Source organism: Vicia villosa, linkage group LG2 (genome assembly GCF_029867415.1).
Source record: "Vicia villosa cultivar HV-30 ecotype Madison, WI linkage group LG2, Vvil1.0, whole genome shotgun sequence".
Classification (NCBI taxonomy): Eukaryota; Viridiplantae; Streptophyta; class Magnoliopsida; order Fabales; family Fabaceae; genus Vicia; species Vicia villosa.
This window is the reverse complement of record NC_081181.1, coordinates 67,413,529-67,439,079: the sequence shown is the minus strand read 5'-3', so window position 1 is coordinate 67,439,079 and position 25,551 is coordinate 67,413,529. Positions and strand designations below refer to the sequence as shown.

Genomic DNA, 25,551 nt, shown 5'->3' with positions numbered 1-25,551 from the left:
AAATAAATTAAAAAATAACCGTTTGAAAATTATAGGAGTACAAGTTTTCTGTCCAAAAGTAAAACTTACTGACACAATTTTCTTGAATTTGGTGAAACACCCACTGGGTGGTCTAACAGGTCATCTTCTACTCAATTAATGCTCTACAGAAAACAACAAATGAGTTAGTACAAGTTAGGTCCGACCGAACCCGTTTCACCCGTTGAAAAAACCAACACTTCAGACGGTTACACTCTGTTTGGATGAGAAAGGAAAACAATAAGAAAGAAAGTAAAAGGAAAGAATGTTAAAAGAATGAAAGTGAATAGAAAGTGAAAGGAAAGTGAGAAGAAAGTTTAGTTGTTTGTTAGAAGTGAAAATGAATAAAAAGTGAGAGGAAAGAAAGATGTGTATATATAAAATGACAAAGTTGTCCCTAAATAAAAATATAAATGTAATTGAACAAAAAAAATTATTTTTTATCTAATGCCAAAAAATAATATTTAATAAATTTTAAGTAGATATAAAATTTAATACATTAAAACCATTTTTATCACTTTAAAAAAGAATTATATAAACTTTAAAGAAACAATTCATTGTCACTGCAAATTGAATATAAATTGTGTAGTGTTTTGATTTTATAAAATATTGATGGTCATTTAAGTCATTTTAACAAAAAAGCAAGTGGAGTTTCACTTTCCGTTCAATTTAGGAGTGATTACTTTTTTGGTGGGTCCCACTCACATACTTTCTTTCATTCACTTCATGATAGTAAACCAAACAAAGGAAAATGGAATATTCTTTAGTCTTTCCCTCCTTCCTCTTTCTTTCCTTCAAGTTTCATTAAAACCAAACACACTGTTAAGTTTGAGCTCACGGATCTGCAAGTGGTTTTATTCAGTCTGACACCGACCGAAAGTTACATTTATTTCTTCCAGTAGATTTCTTTATATTCTACTAGTACTCCATTATTACTATAGGTGTAGTTGGCACATTTTAAGACCATTTACAATGGTTGAAAAACTTAACACCCACTTTTTCAACTCCCAACACTCCACATCATTTTCTCTTTCTTCCACCTAATAACTCAACACCCATTCAACTTTTACCCTCTCCAATGGTTTTTCACTCAACACCCTACCCCACCACTTTTTATTTTCATATTCTTATTTAAATTTTATTTTTATTTTTATGATTACATAAAATTACAATTATCGATTAAAATTAAATAAAAATAATAAATACTTAATAATTTATTTTTTAATTTTTTGTAATAAAAACAAAATTTATTTAAATAATTGGATACGATACAAATCATCTTAAATTAATTTAAAATACAACACACAATTAACGTAATTAGTACGTTACAAATAATTTAAAATGCAATACAACACACAAGTAACGTAATTAGTACGATACAAATAATTTAAAATGCAATACAACACACAAATAATTCAATCACGGAACGTTCCAAACTTTGTCCATATGTGCTTCACTAGATCGGCTTGCAATTCTTGATGAACATTTGGATCACGGAACTCTGATCTAGCACGCACATGATTTGCAAAAGCGGGTAACACCTCGGTCGAGTATGGTTGTGGTGCACTAGATCCACTTTCCCCAGATTGCTCAAAATCGGTCCAACGTTGAGAATATGAATCTCGTTCATCCTCAACAATCAAATTATGTAATATGATGCATGACCTCATGATGATACCCAAATCAGCTATGTCCCACAAGCGAGCTGGTTCACGGATGATTTTAAATCGAGCTTGGAGCACTCCAAATGCACGTTCGATGTCCTTCCGATATCCCTCCTGAAATTTTGCAAATAATTTATCGGGTTCACTTTGAGGAAGTCTAATCGATTTGACGAAAGTTGGATAAGAAGGGTAGATACCATCAGCTAGATAGTATGCCATATTATATGGACGTTGATTCACAAAGAAATTCACACTTGGAGCCTTTCCCTGTTCCACGTCATCAAACACTGGTGACCGGTCTAGAACGTTTATATCGTTCAACATTCCCGGACATCCAAAAAAGGCATGCCAGATCCATAGGTCATGAGATGCAACTGCTTCAAGAATAACCGTGGTGGTTCCCTTATCCCCTCTAGTAAATTTTCCTTCCCATGCTTTAGGACAATTTTTCCACTCCCAGTGCATGCAGTCAATACTCCCAATCATCCCTGGGAACCCCCGCATTTCACTAACATGCAGTATTCTTTGCAGGTCATCTTGGGTTGGTGCTCTCAGATACACTTGCTCGTACAAGCGTATGATTCCTTTACAAAATCTACGTAAGCACTCCAATGCTGTAGTACCTCCTATTTTGATGTACTTATCGACCGCATCTGCTGCCACACCATATGCTAACATTCGCATTGCTGTGGTACATTTTGCTAAGGGTGATATACCTTCTTTATTGGCTGCATCAACTCGCTGGGTGAAGTAGTTATCACTACTTGAAAGGTCCCCAACGATTCGAAGGAAAACATTTTTTTTCATCCGGTACCGACGACGAAACATTGCATCGTTATATGTAGGCTCATTGGCAAAGTAGTCGTCAATTAGTCTTTGGTTTGCCGCTGCATGATCTCTATTGAGATATTTTCTACTACGAGGCGCATTATCTTCCGATATTTTGTTTCTACGCTCTCTAAATCGATTGACTATATAATTTTCTTCAATTTCACGATTTTGATTGTAGGCTGCGATATCAAAATGATATTGTGATGGATCCATTTTTTTGTGATATTGGAGGTAGATTGGATGGGATTTGGGATATTGGTACATAAATGGATGTATGAGTCCCTATATATAAATGGATGTAGGTGGTGGACCACTGACGGATTCGAAATAATTTATTGTATAGAGTTAATTATCAGATAAGGAATAGATTCGAATTGGGTGGTGGACCACTGACGGGTTCGAAATAATTTATTGTATAGAGTTAATTATCAGATAAGGAATAGATTCGAATTGGGTGGTGGACCACTGACGGATTCGAAATAATTTATTGTATAGAGTTAATTATCAGATAAGGAATAGATTCGAATTGGGTGGTGGACCACTGACGGAAGAAGAGGAACACAAGAATTGGTTATAACTGCTATTCTTTCACTTTCTCTTAAAACAAGATTACAAGTTTACAAGAATAACAAATAACCTCTCTCACCCTAAATTAGGATTTACAGCTTAGCAATGAGGAGAGACTAGTTTGCTATTTATAATAAAACCTAACATACTAACTAATGGGCTTTTTCCACAAGGCCCATTACACAAGCCAACTTAATAAACAAGCTAACTTAACAAATTAGGGTTTAAACACTAAAACCTAATTTAACATGCTAACAACCCTAGCATCTTCGACACAAGCATGTGAACAACCTTCGACATCATGCTTAACCCTGTCGAACCAAGAAGCTACCCTTCGGTCATACTAGAGTTCGATCCAATATCTCACAACTCTCTTTTATGTTAGTTGGTCTTTGCATTAAATATAGAAACGTTATTTAATTAGTTGTGGTATTTTAAGCTAATTACACGATCAACTCCTCAATGTCATACTATACTAGTATATATCATAGAAATTATTTCACATACGCACGCACGCGTGCGCATACATACACACACGGATATATATATATATATATATATATATATATATTGTTATGAATATTTATGTTAGTGGATGTCCATCCATCTCCATGTTCTTCATCTTCCTATTCCATACTTAATATGTGTTTAATATGTGTGATTTTCTATCTCCCTTGAGTCCTATAAATAGAGACTCATATTACAATGTAAAGCACAATTGAAATAAGATAAGATAATATTGCTCTCTTTCTTCTCTACCTCTCTTTGATCTCTCTATTGTTTTGGTTAATTTTATAACACGTTATCAGCACGAAGCTCTACCAAACTTGGAAGAAAAAAAATTTTGAAGTCCTAAGTGTTAGAGGTAATATTAGGTAATTATTTTATTATTTTTCTTTCTCATTATCCGTGTTGAATTTTGATATTATATCTTATTAGATTATCAATATTCTCTAAATGATTACAAAATAACGTGTTTGTTATATAGTTCCTGAAGAACTTAACAAATATCCATTAAAGATAGTATTAAGTTTGTTATATAGTTCTTGAAGAACATATCAAATATCCTAGAAGGATAATATTGAGTTTGATATATAATTCCTGAAGAACTACAAAATGTGATTGAGTTCATGAAGAACTATTGTGATTGAATTCCTGAAGAACTACCCACACACAATTTTTTTTTATCACTACGAAGATCAATTGTGATATATAATTCCCGAAGAGTTAAAGTTTTAAAATAAGGATTTATCACATCTTAAAATATTGTATCTATAATATTAGAAGAATTTCATCATGATATTATTGAATCCTAGAAGGATTGCATCTATACTAATAACATATCCCTGAAGGATTGCTCAAAGAATAATTTTTATTGACCATTGTTTATGGAAATAGTTTGTGATGTGATATTTGTAGAACTAAAGATTATTAAACTAACTCCAAATTATTGTTCAAAGATTGAGTTTAATCGAATATTGTGTTTATCAATAATTGATGAATTCCAAAAGAATTCAACGTTCAATACTTAAGATTATATATATTTTTTAGATTATTGTTTATAACAAATTATTTTTATAGTTCCTGAAGAACTTATCCATCCCTGAAGGATAGTGAATCAAATTAATTATATGACGATATAATTTTAGTGATATAATATTGTTTGATTAAATATGTTTAATTTTATAAGGGGTAACTGTTTGATAATTATATGATCATATGTTCATATGAATGTATTTGATTAAAGTGTTTAATAATGAGATACTATTATATTAGTTTTGAATTATACTGGAGGTATTGAATATCTTTGTATTACACAAATGAATTTGGACATAAAATGTATAATAGAAAAGCTACCGTTTTTTTTTCTTTGGGCTTGTACTACACTTATATTAGTACAATTTAAGCACATGTCATTGTAAACCAGTAGTTTACAAATTACACTTAATTGTGTCGTTGGTAAAACCGGTTGGGTCATCTTGGATATAATATGATGCGAATAATTTGTATTGAAGAACCAGAAGTTTCTTCAATCCATTAAATTTTTGTGTGTTTCTAAAAGAAAATAAAAATTTGAGAAATTGCGTTTTTATGACATTAACTGTTGCATCGACTAAAATATCATGCATATGTCTCTATTCACAACCAGAAGTTTGTGAAATTATTTTCTCACCTAATTAGACTAAGATCTTGTTTTCTGAACTTTTTTTTATAGAAATTCCTGCATAAGTATCACATATATATTATTAAAATTGATATTGAATATCATGTAATATATGTTCATAAAAAGAAAATGGACCCGAAGATCCATTCTTTAGACGTCTAAAGTTAATTATATGGTTGATACTTATGAGATCATCAATTCTAAATTATATATTTGAAACACCCAAAGTATGATATTAAGATATTTATTCGCATTAAGCCAACAGTATACTATATCTTAGTCCTCCCTAATTTATTCTTATACTTCTCATCTAAGTGAATATTTGGATGTGTTGTGTATCTTCCAATTGCTCCAATATAATACATTAAGATGAGTCACGGAAGAATATTGGAAAAATATAATTAATATGACTCTCAATTTTGAGGATATAATTTGAGCAAATAATCAAATACTTGATTGCAGCCCAGTAGGCTGATTATCACTTGATAAATTAATTTTCCCAATATTAGGGGGAGGGAAATGAACAGCTGAAATCATGAACAAGAAGTTCAAATGAACAATTTAAAATAAATTGTTGTATTGATCCTCGTACAAATCAATATGAACAAAAAGTTCAAAATATTATTCATTTGCAAATTTTATGAAATAAATTATCAGCTGGTAATACTCCACTCAAAGTGGATTCTCCTATTGGATAATATAATATTGCAAATGAGTTGTAGCTGCGCCTGAAGCGTGGTATGAAAGTCGGTTCCAATGTTAAAAGTCCTCTACTAAGAAAAGAAACTAAAAATGACCCAAGTGAGGATATGAAAATGCTAAAAGCACTTTGATCTAATTTAATTTTCAGTTCCAGAAGAACAAATCAAGTACTTGAAATATGAAATAAAGAGATCTCGATAAATTATGTCATGGATGAAATGGAATGGAACCGAAATTGAGATAACCAAATAAAGTCAATATTGACAATGTCTTTGTATACAATATAGCGCTAAAAGTGATCAATGATAACGAGGATCATGAGTCAAAGTCTATTAAAGATTGTAGACTAAGTGAGAGTTGGCCAAATGAATATATTCAATTACAGAAGAATTAAACTCACTTTACAAGTGACTCACTTTTGGACCTGTAGTCCGAACACCTCAAGGTGTGAAACCAATTAGATATAAATGATTTTTATGAAAAAGAAAAATAAGAATGATATGAAGTCTGATTTATTGCTCAATGATTTTCACAAAGACCTAAGATAGATTTTGATAAAAACATATTCACCTGTAGTGGATTCAATCAATTTTTGATTAATTAGTCTTGTAACACATGAAGGACTTAATTTGAACATGATGGATGTAATGACATCTTATTTATATGGTTCACTTAATAGTGACATTTATGTGAAACTCCCTGAAGGGTTCAATATACCAGAGGCACGTAGTTGTGGATCTCGAGAAAACTACTACATAAAATTGAACAAGTCTCTCTATGGGCTGAAAGAATCTGGATGCATGTGGTATAATCGCCTCAGTGAATATTTACTAAATGACGAATATACTAATAACTCAATTTGTCCTTGTATTTTCATAAAATGGTGTGGAAAAGTATTTGCAATTATAGTTGTCTATGTGGATGACATTAGTATTATTGAAACTCCTGAAGAGCTTCCAAAAGCTAAAAATTGTTTAAATAAAGATTTTGAGATGAAGGACCTAGAAAAGACAAAATATGTCTAGGTTTCTAAATTGAGCATGTGGACAAAAGAATATTTGTACATCAAAAGGCTATATAGAAAAGTGTTGAAATGATTCTATATGAACAAATGTCACATGTTTCCTACTCCAATATGGTTGTTAGATCATTAGATGTGGAGAAAGATCTTTTTAGGCCTCGAGAAAAGGATAAAAATTGCTTGGTCCAGAAGTACCATATCTTAGTGCAATTGGAGTACTAATGCACCTTGCTAAATATACACATCATGATATATCATTTGCGGTCAATCTATAAGTAAGATAGAATTATTCACCTATACGAAGAAATTGGAAAGCGGTCAAACATATACTTCGTTATCTTAGAGATGCAGGTTACTTGTCAGATTCTCACAATAGTAGATCAGAAACAGGCTATTTGTTTAGATGTGATGGTACAACCATTTCATGGAGATCTATGAAACAACTCATGGAAACAACTTCATCAAATCCCGCATTACTATTACCACTACATGAAGTCACTTCGAAGAAGACATTTTAAGAAACAACTACAAAGAATATCGTCTCACATGTAAATGTCTGCATGAGGGGGAGAAATACATATGTTTTGCACTCTTTTTTCCTTCACCATGGTTTTGTCCCATTGGGTTTTCCTGGTAAGGTTTTTAACGAGGCAATTCACATTCAAAGGATATTGTACTCTTTTTCCTTCACTAGAATTTTTCCCACTGGGTTTTTTCTAGTAAGGTTTTAACGAGGCATATCCTCAATGGACATCCAAGGGGGAGTGTTATGAATATTTATGTTAGTGGATGTCCATCCATCTCCATGTTCTTCATCTTCCTATTCCATACTTAATATGTGTTTAATATGTGTGATTTTCTATCTCCCTTGAGTCCTATAAATAGAGACTCATATTACAATGTAAAGCACAATTGAAATAAGATAAGATAATATTGCTCTCTTTCTTCTCTACCTCTCTTTGATCTCTCTATTGTTTTGGTTAATTTTATAACATATATATATATATATATATATATATATATATATATATATATATATATTAAAAAATTTATATTAGAAATATATGTATATATTTGCCCCAACTAGTTAAAAGTTCATGAAGCATACGAGGCTACCATAGGTTATCACTACTGGTCACATTTTTTTTAAGAGGCAAAAAGAAGTTTAATTACTAACGAGAAGCTAGACTAGCATAAGCTGTGCCAAGTCTCAAAAAAAACAAATGTTCAACTAGGTACAAATGAGAATTCAACAGAAACCTAGAACAAAGTTTAAAAAGGCCCAGACATAATTAACACCAGGAATGACACCTAGAAAACAACTCAAGAAAGCAATACACACCAAACTAAGAACACCGCACCACCTAACAGATCACCTTCTACTCTATTAATACTCTACAGAAAACAGCAAATGAGTTAGTACAAGTTACTCCAATATAGTAAGCTACTACACTAAAGCTTAATTCATTGTTATTATTATTATCACTATGGACAATAAATTCCGAACCGTCCGAATCCGGTCTAATCGGTTGCAAAAACAAAATCATGGATGTGTGCTTTTAGACGGTGGAAAACTAGTAGTATTTAATAACTTGTAGTACCATCATAAAGTGATAGGTAGCTTTTCAGATTCAGATAAAGATAAAGACTAATTTCTATTTTCAAGTATCTTACTAAATTGTACTACTACAATTGTAGTAGACTGGTAGTCTTATTTTTTAATAAGAATAAAATTTAATTTTTTTCTCCCATGCTTGGCAGTTTCGATGAAAGAGTAATTTTGATACTAGTAAATTTTTTTCACATCATCATACCACACTCAGTCAACACTCTTCCCCTCTCTCTCTAAAACATAAGTTGATGCTACTTCTCTCCATCTTTTTCCACTATACTTCTTTTCATCTCTTCACTTTACATCTTTCTCTTAATTTTTAACTTATGTATTCTTCTCCAAGTGACGATGTCTTTGGTTATGCTTCAATACATATTGATATTCTTATTTGTTTTTATGTTAACTCACATTAATTCATTAATCATTCTTCATCCATGTTATTATATCATTTTTCATCAAATTTGTATAGCCTACTCAGTTGACTCGTTGTTGTTAACATGAAATTAGTATGGCCTGCAATTTGAGCCCATTGAATGTAACTAGAGACGACGGAGCTATTCAGAACAAAGTGAGGGTCCATTCCCCCACTATCTTTTAAATTTTTATACACATCATATAATTATATTATCATACTCACACCTCATATGATCACACTCACTCTCTTTTATGTCCTTTTATGTCACTTGGTCTTTGCATACTCACTCTAATTTATGTTAGTTGATCTTTGCATTAAATATATAAATGTTGTTTAATTAAATGTGGTATTTTAAGCTAATTACACGATCAACTCCTCAATGTCATACTATACTAGTATATATCATAGAAATTATTTCACACACGCACGCACGCGTGCGCATACATACACACACACACACACACACACACACACACATATATATATATATATATATATATATATATATATATATATATATATATATATATATTTAAAATTTTATATTAAAAATATATGTATATATTTGCCCCCACTAGTTAAAAGTTCATGAAGCATACGAGGCTACCTTAAGTTATCACTACTTGTCACATTTTTTTTAAAAGGCAAAAAGAAGTTTATTTACTTACGAGAAGCTAGACTAGCATAAGCTGTGCCAAGTCTCAAAAAAATAAATGTTCAACTAGGTACAAATGAGAATTCAACAGAAACCTAGAACAAAGTTTAAAAAGGCCCAGACATTATTAACACCAGGAAGGACACCTAGAAAACAACTCAAGAAAGCAATACACACCAAACTAAGAACACCACACTACCTAACAGATTACCTTCTACTCAATTAATGCTCTACAGAAAACAGCAAATGAGTTAGTACAAGTTACTCCAATATAGTTTGCTACTACACTAAAGCTTAACTCATTGTTATTATTATCATCACTGTGGACAATAAATTCCGATCCGTCCGAATCCGGTCTAATCGGTTGCAAAAACAAAATCATGGATGTGTGCTTTTAGACGGTGGAAAACTAGTGGTATTTAATAACTCGTAGTACCATCATAAAGTGATAGGCAGCTTTTCAGATTCAATAAAAGATAAAGACTAATTTCTATTTTCAAGTATCTTACTAAATTGTACTACTACAATTGAAGTAGAATGGTAGTCTTATTTTATAATAAGAATAAAATTTAATTTTTTTCTCCCATGCTTGGCAGTTTCGATGAAAGAGTAATTTTGATACTAGTATATTTTTTTCACATCTTCATACCACACTCAGTCACCACTCTTGCCCTCTCTCTCTAAAACATAAGTTGATGCTACTTCTCCCCATCTTTTTCCACTATACTTCTTTTCATCTCTTCACTTTACATCTTTCTCTTAATTTTTAACTTATGTATTCTTCTCCAAGTGATGATGTCTTTGGTTATGCTTCAATACATATTGATATTCTTATTTGTTTTTATGTTAACTCACATTAATTCATTAATCATTCTTCATCCATGTTATTATATCATTTTTCATCAAATTTGTATAGCCTACTCAGTTGACTCGTTGTTGTTAACATGAAATTAGTATAGCCTGCAATTTGAGCCCATTGAATGTAACTAGAGACGACGGAGCTATTCAGAACAAAGTGTGGGTCCATGCCCCCATTATCTTTTAAATTTTTATACACATCATATAATTATATTATCATACTCACACCTCATATTATCACACTCACTCTCTTTTATGTCCTTTTATGTCACTTGGTCTTTGCATACTCACTCTCTTTTATGTTAGTTGGTCTTTGCATTAAATATACAAATGTTATTTAATTAGTTGTGGTATTTTAAGCTAATTACACGATCAACTCCTCAATGTCATACTATACTAGTATATATCATAGAAATTATTTCACACACGCACGCACGCGTGCGCATACATACACACACAGATATATATATATATATATATATATATATATATATATATATATATTTATATTTAAAATGTTATATTAAAAATATATGTATATATTTGCCCCCACTAGTTAAAAGTTCATGAAGCATACGAGGCTACCTTAGGTTATCACTACTGGTCACATTTTTTTAAGAGGCAAAAAGAAGTTTATTTACTAACGAGAAGCTAGACTAGCATAAGCTGTGCCAAGTCTCAAAAAAACAAATGTTCAACTAGGTACAAATGAGAATTCAACAGAAACCTAGAACAAAGTTTAAAAAGGCCCAGACATAATTAACACCAGGAAGGACACCTAGAAAACAACTCAGGAAAGCAATACACACCAAACTAAGAACACCACACCACCTAACAGATCACCTTCTACTCAATTAATGCTCTACAGAAAACAGCAAATGAGTTAGTACAAGTTACTCCAATATAGTATGCTACTACACTAAAGCTTAACTCATTGTTATTATTGTTATCACTATGGACAATAAGTTCCGAACCGTCCGAATCCGGTCTAATCGGTTGCAAAAACAAAATCATGGATGTGTGCTTTTTGACGGTTGAAAACTAGTAGTATTTAATAACTTGTAGTACCATCATAAAGTGATAGGCAGCTTTTCAGATTCAGATAAAGATAAAGACTAATTTCTATTTTCAAGTATCTTACTAAATTGTACTACTACAATTGTAGTAGACTGGTAGTCTTATTTTTTAATAAGAATAAAATTTAATTTTTTTCTCCCATGCTTGGCAGTTTCGATGAAAGAGTAATTTTGATACTAGTAAATTTTTTTCACATCATCATACCACACTCAGTCACCACTCTTCCCCTCTCTCTCTAAAACATAAGTTGATGCTACTTCTCTCCATCTTTTTCCACTATACTTCTTTTCATCTCTTCACTTTACATCTTTCTCTTAATTTTTAACTTATGTATTCTTCTCCAAGTGACGATGTCTTTGGTTATGCTTCAATACATATTGATATTCTTATTTGTTTTTATGTTAACTCACATTAATTCATTAATCATTCTTCATCCATGTTATTATATCATTTTTCATCAAATTTGTATAGCCTACTCAGTTGACTCGTTGTTGTTAACATGAAATTAGTATGGCCTGCAATTTGAGCCCATTGAATGTAACTAGAGACGACGGAGCTATTCAGAACAAAGTGAGGGTCCATTCCCCCACTATCTTTTAAATTTTTATACACATCATATAATTATATTATCATACTCACACCTCATATGATCACACTCACTCTCTTTTATGTCCTTTTATGTCACTTGGTCTTTGCATACTCACTCTAATTTATGTTAGTTGATCTTTGCATTAAATATACAAATGTTGTTTAATTAAATGTGGTATTTTAAGCTAATTACACGATCAACTCCTCAATGTCATACTATACTAGTATATATCATAGAAATTATTTCACACACGCACGCACGCGTGCGCATACATACACACACACACACACACACATATATATATATATATATATATATATATATATATATATATATATATATTTAAAATTTTATATTAAAAATATATGTATATATTTGCCCCCACTAGTTAAAAGTTCATGAAGCATACGAGGCTACCTTAAGTTATCACTACTTGTCACATTTTTTTTAAAAGGCAAAAAGAAGTTTATTTACTTACGAGAAGCTAGACTAGCATAAGCTGTGCCAAGTCTCAAAAAAATAAATGTTCAACTAGGTACAAATGAGAATTCAACAGAAACCTAGAACAAAGTTTAAAAAGGCCCAGACATTATTAACACCAGGAAGGACACCTAGAAAACAACTCAAGAAAGCAATACACACCAAACTAAGAACACCACACTACCTAACAGATCACCTTCTACTCAATTAATGCTCTACAGAAAACAGCAAATGAGTTAGTACAAGTTACTCCAATATAGTTTGCTACTACACTAAAGCTTAACTCATTGTTATTATTATCATCACTGTGGACAATAAATTCCGATCCGTCCGAATCCGGTCTAATCGGTTGCAAAAACAAAATCATGGATGTGTGCTTTTAGACGGTGGAAAACTAGTGGTATTTAATAACTCGTAGTACCATCATAAAGTGATAGGCAGCTTTTCAGATTCAATAAAAGATAAAGACTAATTTCTATTTTCAAGTATCTTACTAAATTGTACTACTACAATTGAAGTAGAATGGTAGTCTTATTTTATAATAAGAATAAAATTTAATTTTTTTCTCCCATGCTTGGCAGTTTCGATGAAAGAGTAATTTTGATACTAGTATATTTTTTTCACATCTTCATACCACACTCAGTCACCACTCTTGCCCTCTCTCTCTAAAACATAAGTTGATGCTACTTCTCCCCATCTTTTTCCACTATACTTCTTTTCATCTCTTCACTTTACATCTTTCTCTTAATTTTTAACTTATGTATTCTTCTCCAAGTGATGATGTCTTTGGTTATGCTTCAATACATATTGATATTCTTATTTGTTTTTATGTTAACTCACATTAATTCATTAATCATTCTTCATCCATGTTATTATATCATTTTTCATCAAATTTGTATAGCCTACTCAGTTGACTCGTTGTTGTTAACATGAAATTAGTATAGCCTGCAATTTGAGCCCATTGAATGTAACTAGAGACGACGGAGCTATTCAGAACAAAGTGTGGGTCCATGCCCCCATTATCTTTTAAATTTTTATACACATCATATAATTATATTATCATACTCACACCTCATATTATCACACTCACTCTCTTTTATGTCCTTTTATGTCACTTGGTCTTTGCATACTCACTCTCTTTTATGTTAGTTGGTCTTTGCATTAAATATACAAATGTTATTTAATTAGTTGTGGTATTTTAAGCTAATTACACGATCAACTCCTCAATGTCATACTATACTAGTATATATCATAGAAATTATTTCACACACGCACGCTTGCGTGCGCATACATACACACACAGATATATATATATATATATATATATATATATATATATATATATATTTATATTTAAAATGTTATATTAAAAATATATGTATATATTTGCCCCCACTAGTTAAAAGTTCATGAAGCATACGAGGCTACCTTAGGTTATCACTACTGGTCACATTTTTTTAAGAGGCAAAAAGAAGTTTATTTACTAACGAGAAGCTAGACTAGCATAAGCTGTGCCAAGTCTCAAAAAAACAAATGTTCAACTAGGTACAAATGAGAATTCAACAGAAACCTAGAACAAAGTTTAAAAAGGCCCAGACATAATTAACACCAGGAAGGACACCTAGAAAACAACTCAGGAAAGCAATACACACCAAACTAAGAACACCACACCACCTAACAGATCACCTTCTACTCAATTAATGCTCTACAGAAAACAGCAAATGAGTTAGTACAAGTTACTCCAATATAGTATGCTACTACACTAAAGCTTAACTCATTGTTATTATTGTTATCACTATGGACAATAAGTTCCGAACCGTCCGAATCCGGTCTAATCGGTTGCAAAAACAAAATCATGGATGTGTGCTTTTTGACGGTGGAAAACTAGTAGTATTTAATAACTTGTAGTACCATCATAAAGTGATAGGCAGCTTTTCAGATTCAGATAAAGATAAAGACTAATTTCTATTTTCAAGTATCTTACTAAATTGTACTACTACAATTGTAGTAGACTGGTAGTCTTATTTTTTAATAAGAATAAAATTTAATTTTTTTCTCCCATGCTTGGCAGTTTCGATGAAAGAGTAATTTTGATACTAGTAAATTTTTTTCACATCATCATACCACACTCAGTCACCACTCTTCCCCTCTCTCTCTAAAACATAAGTTGATGCTACTTCTCTCCATCTTTTTCCACTATACTTCTTTTCATCTCTTCACTTTACATCTTTCTCTTAATTTTTAACTTATGTATTCTTCTCCAAGTGACGATGTCTTTGGTTATGCTTCAATACATATTGATATTCTTATTTGTTTTTATGTTAACTCACATTAATTCATTAATCATTCTTCATCCATGTTATTATATCATTTTTCATCAAATTTGTATAGCCTACTCAGTTGACTCGTTGTTGTTAACATGAAATTAGTATGGCCTGCAATTTGAGCCCATTGAATGTAACTAGAGACGACGGAGCTATTCAGAACAAAGTGAGGGTCCATTCCCCCACTATCTTTTAAATTTTTATACACATCATATAATTATATTATCATACTCACACCTCATATGATCACACTCACTCTCTTTTATGTCCTTTTATGTCACTTGGTCTTTGCATACTCACTCTAATTTATGTTAGTTGATCTTTGCATTAAATATACAAATGTTGTTTAATTAAATGTGGTATTTTAAGCTAATTACACGATCAACTCCTCAATGTCATACTATACTAGTATATATCATAGAAATTATTTCACACACGCACGCACGCGTGCGCATACATACACACACACACACACACACACACACATATATATATATATATATATATATATATATTTAAAATTTTATATTAAAAATATATGTATATATTTGCCCCCACTAGTTAAAAGTTCATGAAGCATACGAGGCTACCTTAAGTTATCACTACTTGTCACATTTTTTTTAAAAGGCAAAAAGAAGTTTATTTACTTACGAGAAGCTAGACTAGCATAAGCTGTGCCAAGTCTCAAAAAAATAAATGTTCAACTAGGTACAAATGAGAATTCAACAGAAACCTAGAACAAAGTTTAAAAAGGCCCAGACATTATTAACACCAGGAAGGACACCTAGAAAACAACTCAAGAAAGCAATACACACCAAACTAAGAACACCACACTACCTAACAGATCACCTTCTACTCAATTAATGCTCTACAGAAAACAGCAAATGAGTTAGTACAAGTTACTCCAATATAGTTTGCTACTACACTAAAGCTTAACTCATTGTTATTATTATCATCACTGTGGACAATAAATTCCGATCCGTCCGAATCCGGTCTAATCGGTTGCAAAAACAAAATCATGGATGTGTGCTTTTAGACGGTGGAAAACTAGTGGTATTTAATAACTCGTAGTACCATCATAAAGTGATAGGCAGCTTTTCAGATTCAATAAAAGATAAAGACTAATTTCTATTTTCAAGTATCTTACTAAATTGTACTACTACAATTGAAGTAGAATGGTAGTCTTATTTTATAATAAGAATAAAATTTAATTTTTTTCTCCCATGCTTGGCAGTTTCGATGAAAGAGTAATTTTGATACTAGTATATTTTTTTCACATCTTCATACCACACTCAGTCACCACTCTTGCCCTCTCTCTCTAAAACATAAGTTGATGCTACTTCTCCCCATCTTTTTCCACTATACTTCTTTTCATCTCTTCACTTTACATCTTTCTCTTAATTTTTAACTTATGTATTCTTCTCCAAGTGATGATGTCTTTGGTTATGCTTCAATACATATTGATATTCTTATTTGTTTTTATGTTAACTCACATTAATTCATTAATCATTCTTCATCCATGTTATTATATCATTTTTCATCAAATTTGTATAGCCTACTCAGTTGACTCGTTGTTGTTAACATGAAATTAGTATAGCCTGCAATTTGAGCCCATTGAATGTAACTAGAGACGACGGAGCTATTCAGAACAAAGTGTCGGTCCATGCCCCCATTATCTTTTAAATTTTTATACACATCATATAATTATATTATCATACTCACACCTCATATTATCACACTCACTCTCTTTTATGTCCTTTTATGTCACTTGGTCTTTGCATACTCACTCTCTTTTATGTTAGTTGGTCTTTGCATTAAATATACAAATGTTATTTAATTAGTTGTGGTATTTTAAGCTAATTACACGATCAACTCCTCAATGTCATACTATACTAGTATATATCATAGAAATTATTTCACACACGCACGCTTGCGTGCGCATACATACACACACAGATATATATATATATATATATATATATTTATATTTAAAATGTTATATTAAAAATATATGTATATATTTGCCCCCACTAGTTAAAAGTTCATGAAGCATACGAGGCTACCTTAGGTTATCACTACTGGTCACATTTTTTTAAGAGGCAAAAAGAAGTTTATTTACTAACGAGAAGCTAGACTAGCATAAGCTGTGCCAAGTCTCAAAAAAACAAATGTTCAACTAGGTACAAATGAGAATTCAACAGAAACCTAGAACAAAGTTTAAAAAGGCCCAGACATAATTAACACCAGGAAGGACACCTAGAAAACAACTCAGGAAAGCAATACACACCAAACTAAGAACACCACACCACCTAACAGATCACCTTCTACTCAATTAATGCTCTACAGAAAACAGCAAATGAGTTAGTACAAGTTACTCCAATATAGTATGCTACTACACTAAAGCTTAACTCATTGTTATTATTGTTATCACTATGGACAATAAGTTCCGAACCGTCCGAATCCGGTCTAATCGGTTGCAAAAACAAAATCATGGATGTGTGCTTTTTGACGGTGGAAAACTAGTAGTATTTAATAACTTGTAGTACCATCATAAAGTGATAGGCAGCTTTTCAGATTCAGATAAAGATAAAGACTAATTTCTATTTTCAAGTATCTTACTAAATTGTACTACTACAATTGTAGTAGACTGGTAGTCTTATTTTTTAATAAGAATAAAATTTAATTTTTTTCTCCCATGCTTGGCAGTTTCGATGAAAGAGTAATTTTGATACTAGTAAATTTTTTTCACATCATCATACCACACTCAGTCACCACTCTTCCCCTCTCTCTCTAAAACATAAGTTGATGCTACTTCTCTCCATCTTTTTCCACTATACTTCTTTTCATCTCTTCACTTTACATCTTTCTCTTAATTTTTAACTTATGTATTCTTCTCCAAGTGACGATGTCTTTGGTTATGCTTCAATACATATTGATATTCTTATTTGTTTTTATGTTAACTCACATTAATTCATTAATCATTCTTCATCCATGTTATTATATCATTTTTCATCAAATTTGTATAGCCTACTCAGTTGACTCGTTGTTGTTAACATGAAATTAGTATGGCCTGCAATTTGAGCCCATTGAATGTAACTAGAGACGACGGAGCTATTCAGAACAAAGTGAGGGTCCATTCCCCCACTATCTTTTAAATTTTTATACACATCATATAATTATATTATCATACTCACACCTCATATGATCACACTCACTCTCTTTTATGTCCTTTTATGTCACTTGGTCTTTGCATACTCACTCTAATTTATGTTAGTTGATCTTTGCATTAAATATACAAATGTTGTTTAATTAAATGTGGTATTTTAAGCTAATTACACGATCAACTCCTCAATGTCATACTATACTAGTATATATCATAGAAATTATTTCACACACGCACGCACGCGTGCGCATACATACACACACACACACACACACACATATATATATATATATATATATTTAAAATTTTATATTAAAAATATATGTATATATTTGCCCCCACTAGTTAAAAGTTCATGAAGCATACGAGGCTACCTTAAGTTATCACTACTTGTCACATTTTTTTTAAAAGGCAAAAAGAAGTTTATTTACTTACGAGAAGCTAGACTAGCATAAGCTGTGCCAAGTCTCAAAAAAATAAATGTTCAACTAGGTACAAATGAGAATTCAACAGAAACCTAGAACAAAGTTTAAAAAGGCCCAGACATTATTAACACCAGGAAGGACACCTAGAAAACAACTCAAGAAAGCAATACACACCAAACTAAGAACACCACACTACCTAACAGATCACCTTCTACTCAATTAATGCTCTACAGAAAACAGCAAATGAGTTAGTACAAGTTACTCCAATATAGTTTGCTACTACACTAAAGCTTAACTCATTGTTATTATTATCATCACTGTGGACAATAAATTCCGATCCGTCCGAATCCGGTCTAATCGGTTGCAAAAACAAAATCATGGATGTGTGCTTTTAGACGGTGGAAAACTAGTGGTATTTAATAACTCGTAGTACCATCATAAAGTGATAGGCAGCTTTTCAGATTCAATAAAAGATAAAGACTAATTTCTATTTTCAAGTATCTTACTAAATTGTACTACTACAATTGAAGTAGAATGGTAGTCTTATTTTATAATAAGAATAAAATTTAATTTTTTTCTCCCATGCTTGGCAGTTTCGATGAAAGAGTAATTTTGATACTAGTATATTTTTTTCACATCTTCATACCACACTCAGTCACCACTCTTGCCCTCTCTCTCTAAAACATAAGTTGATGCTACTTCTCCCCATCTTTTTCCACTATACTTCTTTTCATCTCTTCACTTTACATCTTTCTCTTAATTTTTAACTTATGTATTCTTCTCCAAGTGATGATGTCTTTGGTTATGCTTCAATACATATTGATATTCTTATTTGTTTTTATGTTAACTCACATTAATTCATTAATCATTCTTCATCCATGTTATTATATCATTTTTCATCAAATTTGTATAGCCTACTCAGTTGACTCGTTGTTGTTAACATGAAATTAGTATAGCCTGCAATTTGAGCCCATTGAATGTAACTAGAGACGACGGAGCTATTCAGAACAAAGTGTCGGTCCATGCCCCCATTATCTTTTAAATTTTTATACACATCATATAATTATATTATCATACTCACACCTCATATTATCACACTCACTCTCTTTTATGTCCTTTTATGTCACTTGGTCTTTGCATACTCACTCTCTTTTATGTTAGTTGGTCTTTGCATTAAATATACAAATGTTATTTAATTAGTTGTGGTATTTTAAGCTAATTACACGATCAACTCCTCAATGTCATACTATACTAGTATATATCATAGAAATTATTTCACACACGCACGCTTGCGTGCGCATACATACACACACAGATATATATATATATATATATATATATATATATATATATATTTATATTTAAAATGTTATATTAAAAATATATGTATATATTTGCCCCCACTAGTTAAAAGTTCATGAAGCATACGAGGCTACCTTAGGTTATCACTACTGGTCACATTTTTTTAAGAGGCAAAAAGAAGTTTATTTACTAACGAGAAGCTAGACTAGCATAAGCTGTGCCAAGTCTCAAAAAAACAAATGTTCAACTAGGTACAAATGAGAATTCAACAGAAACCTAGAACAAAGTTTAAAAAGGCCCAGACATAATTAACACCAGGAAGGACACCTAGAAAACAACTCAGGAAAGCAATACACACCAAACTAAGAACACCACACCACCTAACAGATCACCTTCTACTCAATTAATGCTCTACAGAAAATAGCAAATGAGTTAGTACAAGTTACTCCAATATAGTATGCTACTACACTAAAGCTTAACTCATTGTTATTATTGTTATCACTATGGACAATAAGTTCCGAACCGTCCGAATCCGGTCTAATCGGTTGCAAAAACAAAATCATGGATGTGTGCTTTTTGACGGTGGAAAACTAGTAGTATTTAATAACTTGTAGTACCATCATAAAGTGATAGGCAGCTTTTCAGATTCAGATAAAGATAAAGACTAATTTCTATTTTCAAGTATCTTACTAAATTGTACTACTACAATTGTAGTAGACTGGTAGTCTTATTTTATAATAAGAATAAAATTTAATTTTTTTCTCCCATGCTTGGCAGTTTCGGTGAAAGAGTAATTTTGATACTAGTATATTTTTTTCACATCTTCATACCACACTCAGTCACCACTCTTCCCCTCTCTCTCTAAAACATAAGTTGATGCTACTTCTCTCCATCTTTTTCCACTATACTTCTTTTCATCTCTTTACTTTACATCTTTCTCTTAATTTTAATTTATGTATTCTTCTCCTAGTGATGATGTCTTTGGTTATGCTTCAATACAAATTGATATTCTTATTTGTTTTTATGTTAACTCACATTAACTCACTAATCATTCTTCGTACATGTTATTGTATCATTTTTCATCAAATTTGTATAGCCTACTCAGTTGACTCGTTGTTGTTAACATCAAATTAGTATGGCTTGCAATTTGAGCCTATTGAATGTAACTAGAGACGACGAAGCTATTCACAACAAAGTGTGGCTCCATGCCCCCACTATCATTTAAATTTTTATACACATCATATAATTATATTATCATACTCATACCTCATATTATCACACTCACTCTCTTTTATGTCTTTTTATGTCACTTGGTCTTTGCATACTCACTCTCTTTTATGTTAGTTGGTCTTTGCATTAAATATACAAATGTTATTTAATTAGTTGTGGTATTTTAAGCTAATTACACGATCAACTCCTCCATGTCATACTATACTAGTATATATCATAGAAATTATTTCACACACGCACCCACGCGTGCGGATACATACACACACACACACACACACACATATATATATATATATATATATATATATATATATATATTTAAAATTTTATATTAAAAATATATGTATATATTTGCCCCCACTAGTTAAAAGTTCAAGAAGCATACGAGGCTACCATAGGTTATTACTACTGGTCACATTTTTTTTAAGAGGCAAAAAGAAGTTTATTTACTAACGAGAAGCTAGACTAGCATAAGCTATGCCAAGTCTCAAAAAAACAATTGTTCAACTAGGTACAAATGAGAATTCAACAGAAACCTAGCACAAAGTTTAAAAATGCCCAGACATAATTAACACCAGGAAGGACACCTGAAAATAACTCAAGAAAGCAATACACACCAAACTTAGAACACCACACCACCTAACAGATCACCTTCTACTCAATTAATGCTCTACAGAAAACAGCAAATGAGTTTGTACAAGTTACTCCTATATAGTGTGCTACTACACTAAAGTTTATTATCACTGTGCTTTTAGATTGTGGAAAACTAGTAGTATTTAATAACTTGTAGTACCATCATAAAGTGATAGGCAGCTTTTTCAGATTCAGATAAAGATAAAGACTAATTTCTATTTTCAAGTATATTACTAACTTGTACTACTACAATTGTAGTAGACTGGTAGTCTTATTTTTTAATAAGAATAAAATTTAATTTTTTTCTCCCATGCTTGGCAATTTCGATGAAAGAGTACTTTTGATACTAGTATATTTTTTTCACATATTCATGTCACACTCAGTCACCACTCTTTCTCTCTCTCTCTCTCTCTAAAACATAAGTTGATGCTAATTCTCTCCATCTTTTTCCACTATACTTCTTTCCATCTCTTCACTTTACATCTTTCTCTTAATTTTTAACTTATGTATTCTTCTGCAAGTGTTGATGTCTTTGGTTATGCTTCAGTACATATTGATATTTTTATTTGTTTTTATGTTAACCCACATTAATTCATATCTTAATTTGTCAATGGCAGTAAAGGAAAGGACTCGAGGAACAGCTTTCACAGTAAAATTAATGAGGTTTTTCATTTTGGGATGTAATGTAGGCCATTTCCTATTGCTTTCATCTATACTTTTTTTTTACTTCTTTTTATAAATAAACCCTCTTTAATATAAGGTCAATTTTAGGTGTTCAACACAAGGGCATTCCACTTATTTACTTTAAAGATAAAATTTTGGCCACTAAATTACTAAATTAAAGAAAATTTTATATTTTTAAAATCAATTTTTTAATTTTAATGTTTTATGAATTTTTATATTTTGAGTTGATATTATTGTTATACCATTTATTATAAATTCATTATTTTGAGACGACTTTATTGTTTTACCATTTTTTAAATAAAATAAATTCAATATTTATATTATATTTTGGAGTTAATTTTGTTGACTTTTCAAACTATTTTATGTTTTGAGAAATAAAAATTGAGTATAAAATGTTAATTTTAAACATTGTGAATAAAAGAATTGCCCCGTTAAATCAATTTCATTCATAGTTGTGCAAGGATATCAAGCGTTGCATTTGTTCATCTTTAAAAGTTAAATTTTAGCCACTAAATTACTAGACAAAAATAAAAGAAAGAACTAAAATTTTTTAAAACAGAAAAATATAATGTAAGCCAAATTTTGTACAACGTAAAATCAATTTATATAATTTTAAAATAATAATTTGATTAATATTGATTCAACATGAAAAATATATTTTATGTTTTTATTAAATTAATATCTTAAATTTATCTCTTAGACTTCACTATATTTTTGAAAATGTCAATTTGCAAACAATATAATTATGTGATATTAATTTGTACTATGTTCATCCAAATAACAATGTCTTCATTTTGAGACTCGCATCGGTGACGTCATGAAAAATGTGGGGGCATGACTATACTTTTAGTTGGGTCAAAAATTAAAATATATGATTAATGATTCAAATGAATTTTGCCCAGAGACGGAGCTATTCACAACAAAGTGTGGGTCCATGCCCCCACTATCTTTTAAACTTTTATACACATCATATAATTATATTATCATACTCACACCTCATATTATCACACTCACTCTCTTTTATGTCCTTTTATGTCACTTGGTCTTTGCATACTCACTCTCTTTTATGTTAGTTTGTCTTTGCATTAAATATACAAATGTTATTTAATTAGTTGTGGTATTTTAAGTTAATTACACGATCAATTCCTCAATGTCATACTATACTAGTATATATCATAGAAATTATTTCACACTGTCATACCCCAAAATTTGACCACCTTAACCCTAACATTTAAACGGGTGCAGTTACCATGCATAGATAAAAATCTATGCACCGTGCATAGATTATTATGGACCCTTGGATCATTGGATCAAATTCTGAACATCAATTGTTATTACTCAATATTCAATACTCACCACTCAATAGTCAATACTCAATACTCATACTGGATTAAAAATATGATCCAATGGCTTAGGTAGGCTTATGCATGGTGCATAAGGAAAATCCTTATGCATATTTGCCAAAGCCCATTTAAACTATTTTTAACTTTTATTTTTATAAGTTTTTTTAAACTTTTTAATAGTAATTTTTATTTAAAAAATATATATGTAATAATAACTTTGAATTATTTGTATATTCTAAATAAACATTTTTTGCTTGATACCTCACATATTTGAAATGCATCTTTATTTTGAATAAATTGAATAGCATAATTGGCACGGGAATATGTTTAAGAAATTATTAGAATTTAAGGTTTTGAATTCGAACCCTACGGTTGACATTATTTTTTACTCTACTTTTCACTTGACATATTTCTCATTATTAAATTTTTAGATTTTTTATTTAGTTCATGTTATTATAATTAAATTGTATTAGTTATTTTCAATATTAAATTTGCATATATTTTTAGTATCACGTTTTAGATATTATTATATTATTCTTACTAGTACTTTACCCCGTGCGATGCACGTGTTTAGGCGGGATTTTGGTCTAAAGTTGGCGCCTAAACATGTATCCTGTTTTAATATATTAAAGATTACACGATCAACTCCTCAATGTCATACTATACTAGTATATATCATAGAAATTATTTCACGCACGCGCGCGCATACATACATACATACACACACACACACACACAGACACATATATATATATATATATATATATATATATATATATATTTTAAAATTTTATATTAAAAATATATGTATATATTTGCCCCCACTATATTTTCATATTATACTTTGTTTAATGAAAAATAAAACTGTATGGTTCACTAAATTATTGATGATATTCACTTACTAAGAGATTGAGAATATTTAAAGGGTGATGATTATTAACATGCTAAATGATATTTTGAGAAATCTCTTTAATTTCTAGGCATGAAAAGATCTCAAAAACAAAATACTAATTAGAAATTTTTACTATATGTTATATAATGATATTGATAATGATCTTTTCCTTTTGTTTTCGCTTGGATTATTTTTCCATAACGTTATTTTTTAAACTTTTTTAGAAAGCAATATATATATATATATATATATATATATATATATATATAACCCAAAGGGTCACGAAGCGAAATAAAAAAACGGGGTCTAGACCACAAGCGGAAAATTGCCCACCAATTGAAATTTAACATAAGTAAAACAATGGGTTTTTGTCGAACTCATAAAAATTGCAATTGGCGTGAGAAATATTCCTTATAAAGGACCACCGCCAAACAACCCCAAACCACATCACGAGTGTCCCACTCGGAATTTCTAAAAATAAACAATAAAAGATGAACATTGTGAGTAGACATGGCAATAAAACCCAGACCCACGGGTACCCACTCGAACCCGCCCTGAAGTTGACGGGGAAAACCCGCTTTGACTGGGTTTGGGTTCGGGTTTGGGTTTTCCCCGATTAGAAAACATGGGGATGGGTCGGGTAATGGGGACACTAGTATCCACCCCGAACCCGCCCCGTTTATTTCAATATGTACATTATTATTTATATTTTCATAATTTATATTATTAAATATGTGGCTAATGTTTTAATAATTTGATTTGTATTTATTATTTTAAATATTTGAAATATGTGTATGAAATTTTTTGAGATTGTTTTATTTTATTATTTATAATGTAATTTGATTTTTGAAAAAGTAAATATTTTTATTAAAAAAATTGATTTTACGAAATACATGGTGGCG

General features: G+C 30.9%; 1 protein-coding gene across 1 annotated transcript; it reads right to left on the bottom strand.

Annotated features, from left to right (window-relative positions):
• Positions 1-1,433: 1,433 nt before the first annotated feature.
• LOC131646249 (uncharacterized) lies at positions 1,434-2,726 on the bottom strand. The gene is made up of 2 exons (XM_058916348.1): positions 2,150-2,726; positions 1,434-1,981 (listed from the first exon to the last, which is right to left on the bottom strand). Exons 1-2 carry the CDS (start codon positions 2,724-2,726, stop codon positions 1,434-1,436), a joined length of 1,125 nt encoding a protein of 374 aa, XP_058772331.1.
• Positions 2,727-25,551: the final 22,825 nt, after the last annotated feature.

Coding starts and splice junctions, on each gene's coding strand:
- LOC131646249 (XM_058916348.1), bottom strand. CDS start 2,726: ATGGATCCATCACAATATCATTTTGATATCGCAGCCTACAATCAAAAT. Junction 1,982..2,149: donor GATGATTGGGAGTATTGACT/GCATGCACTGGG, acceptor TAAACGTTCTAG/ACCGGTCACCAGTGTTTGAT.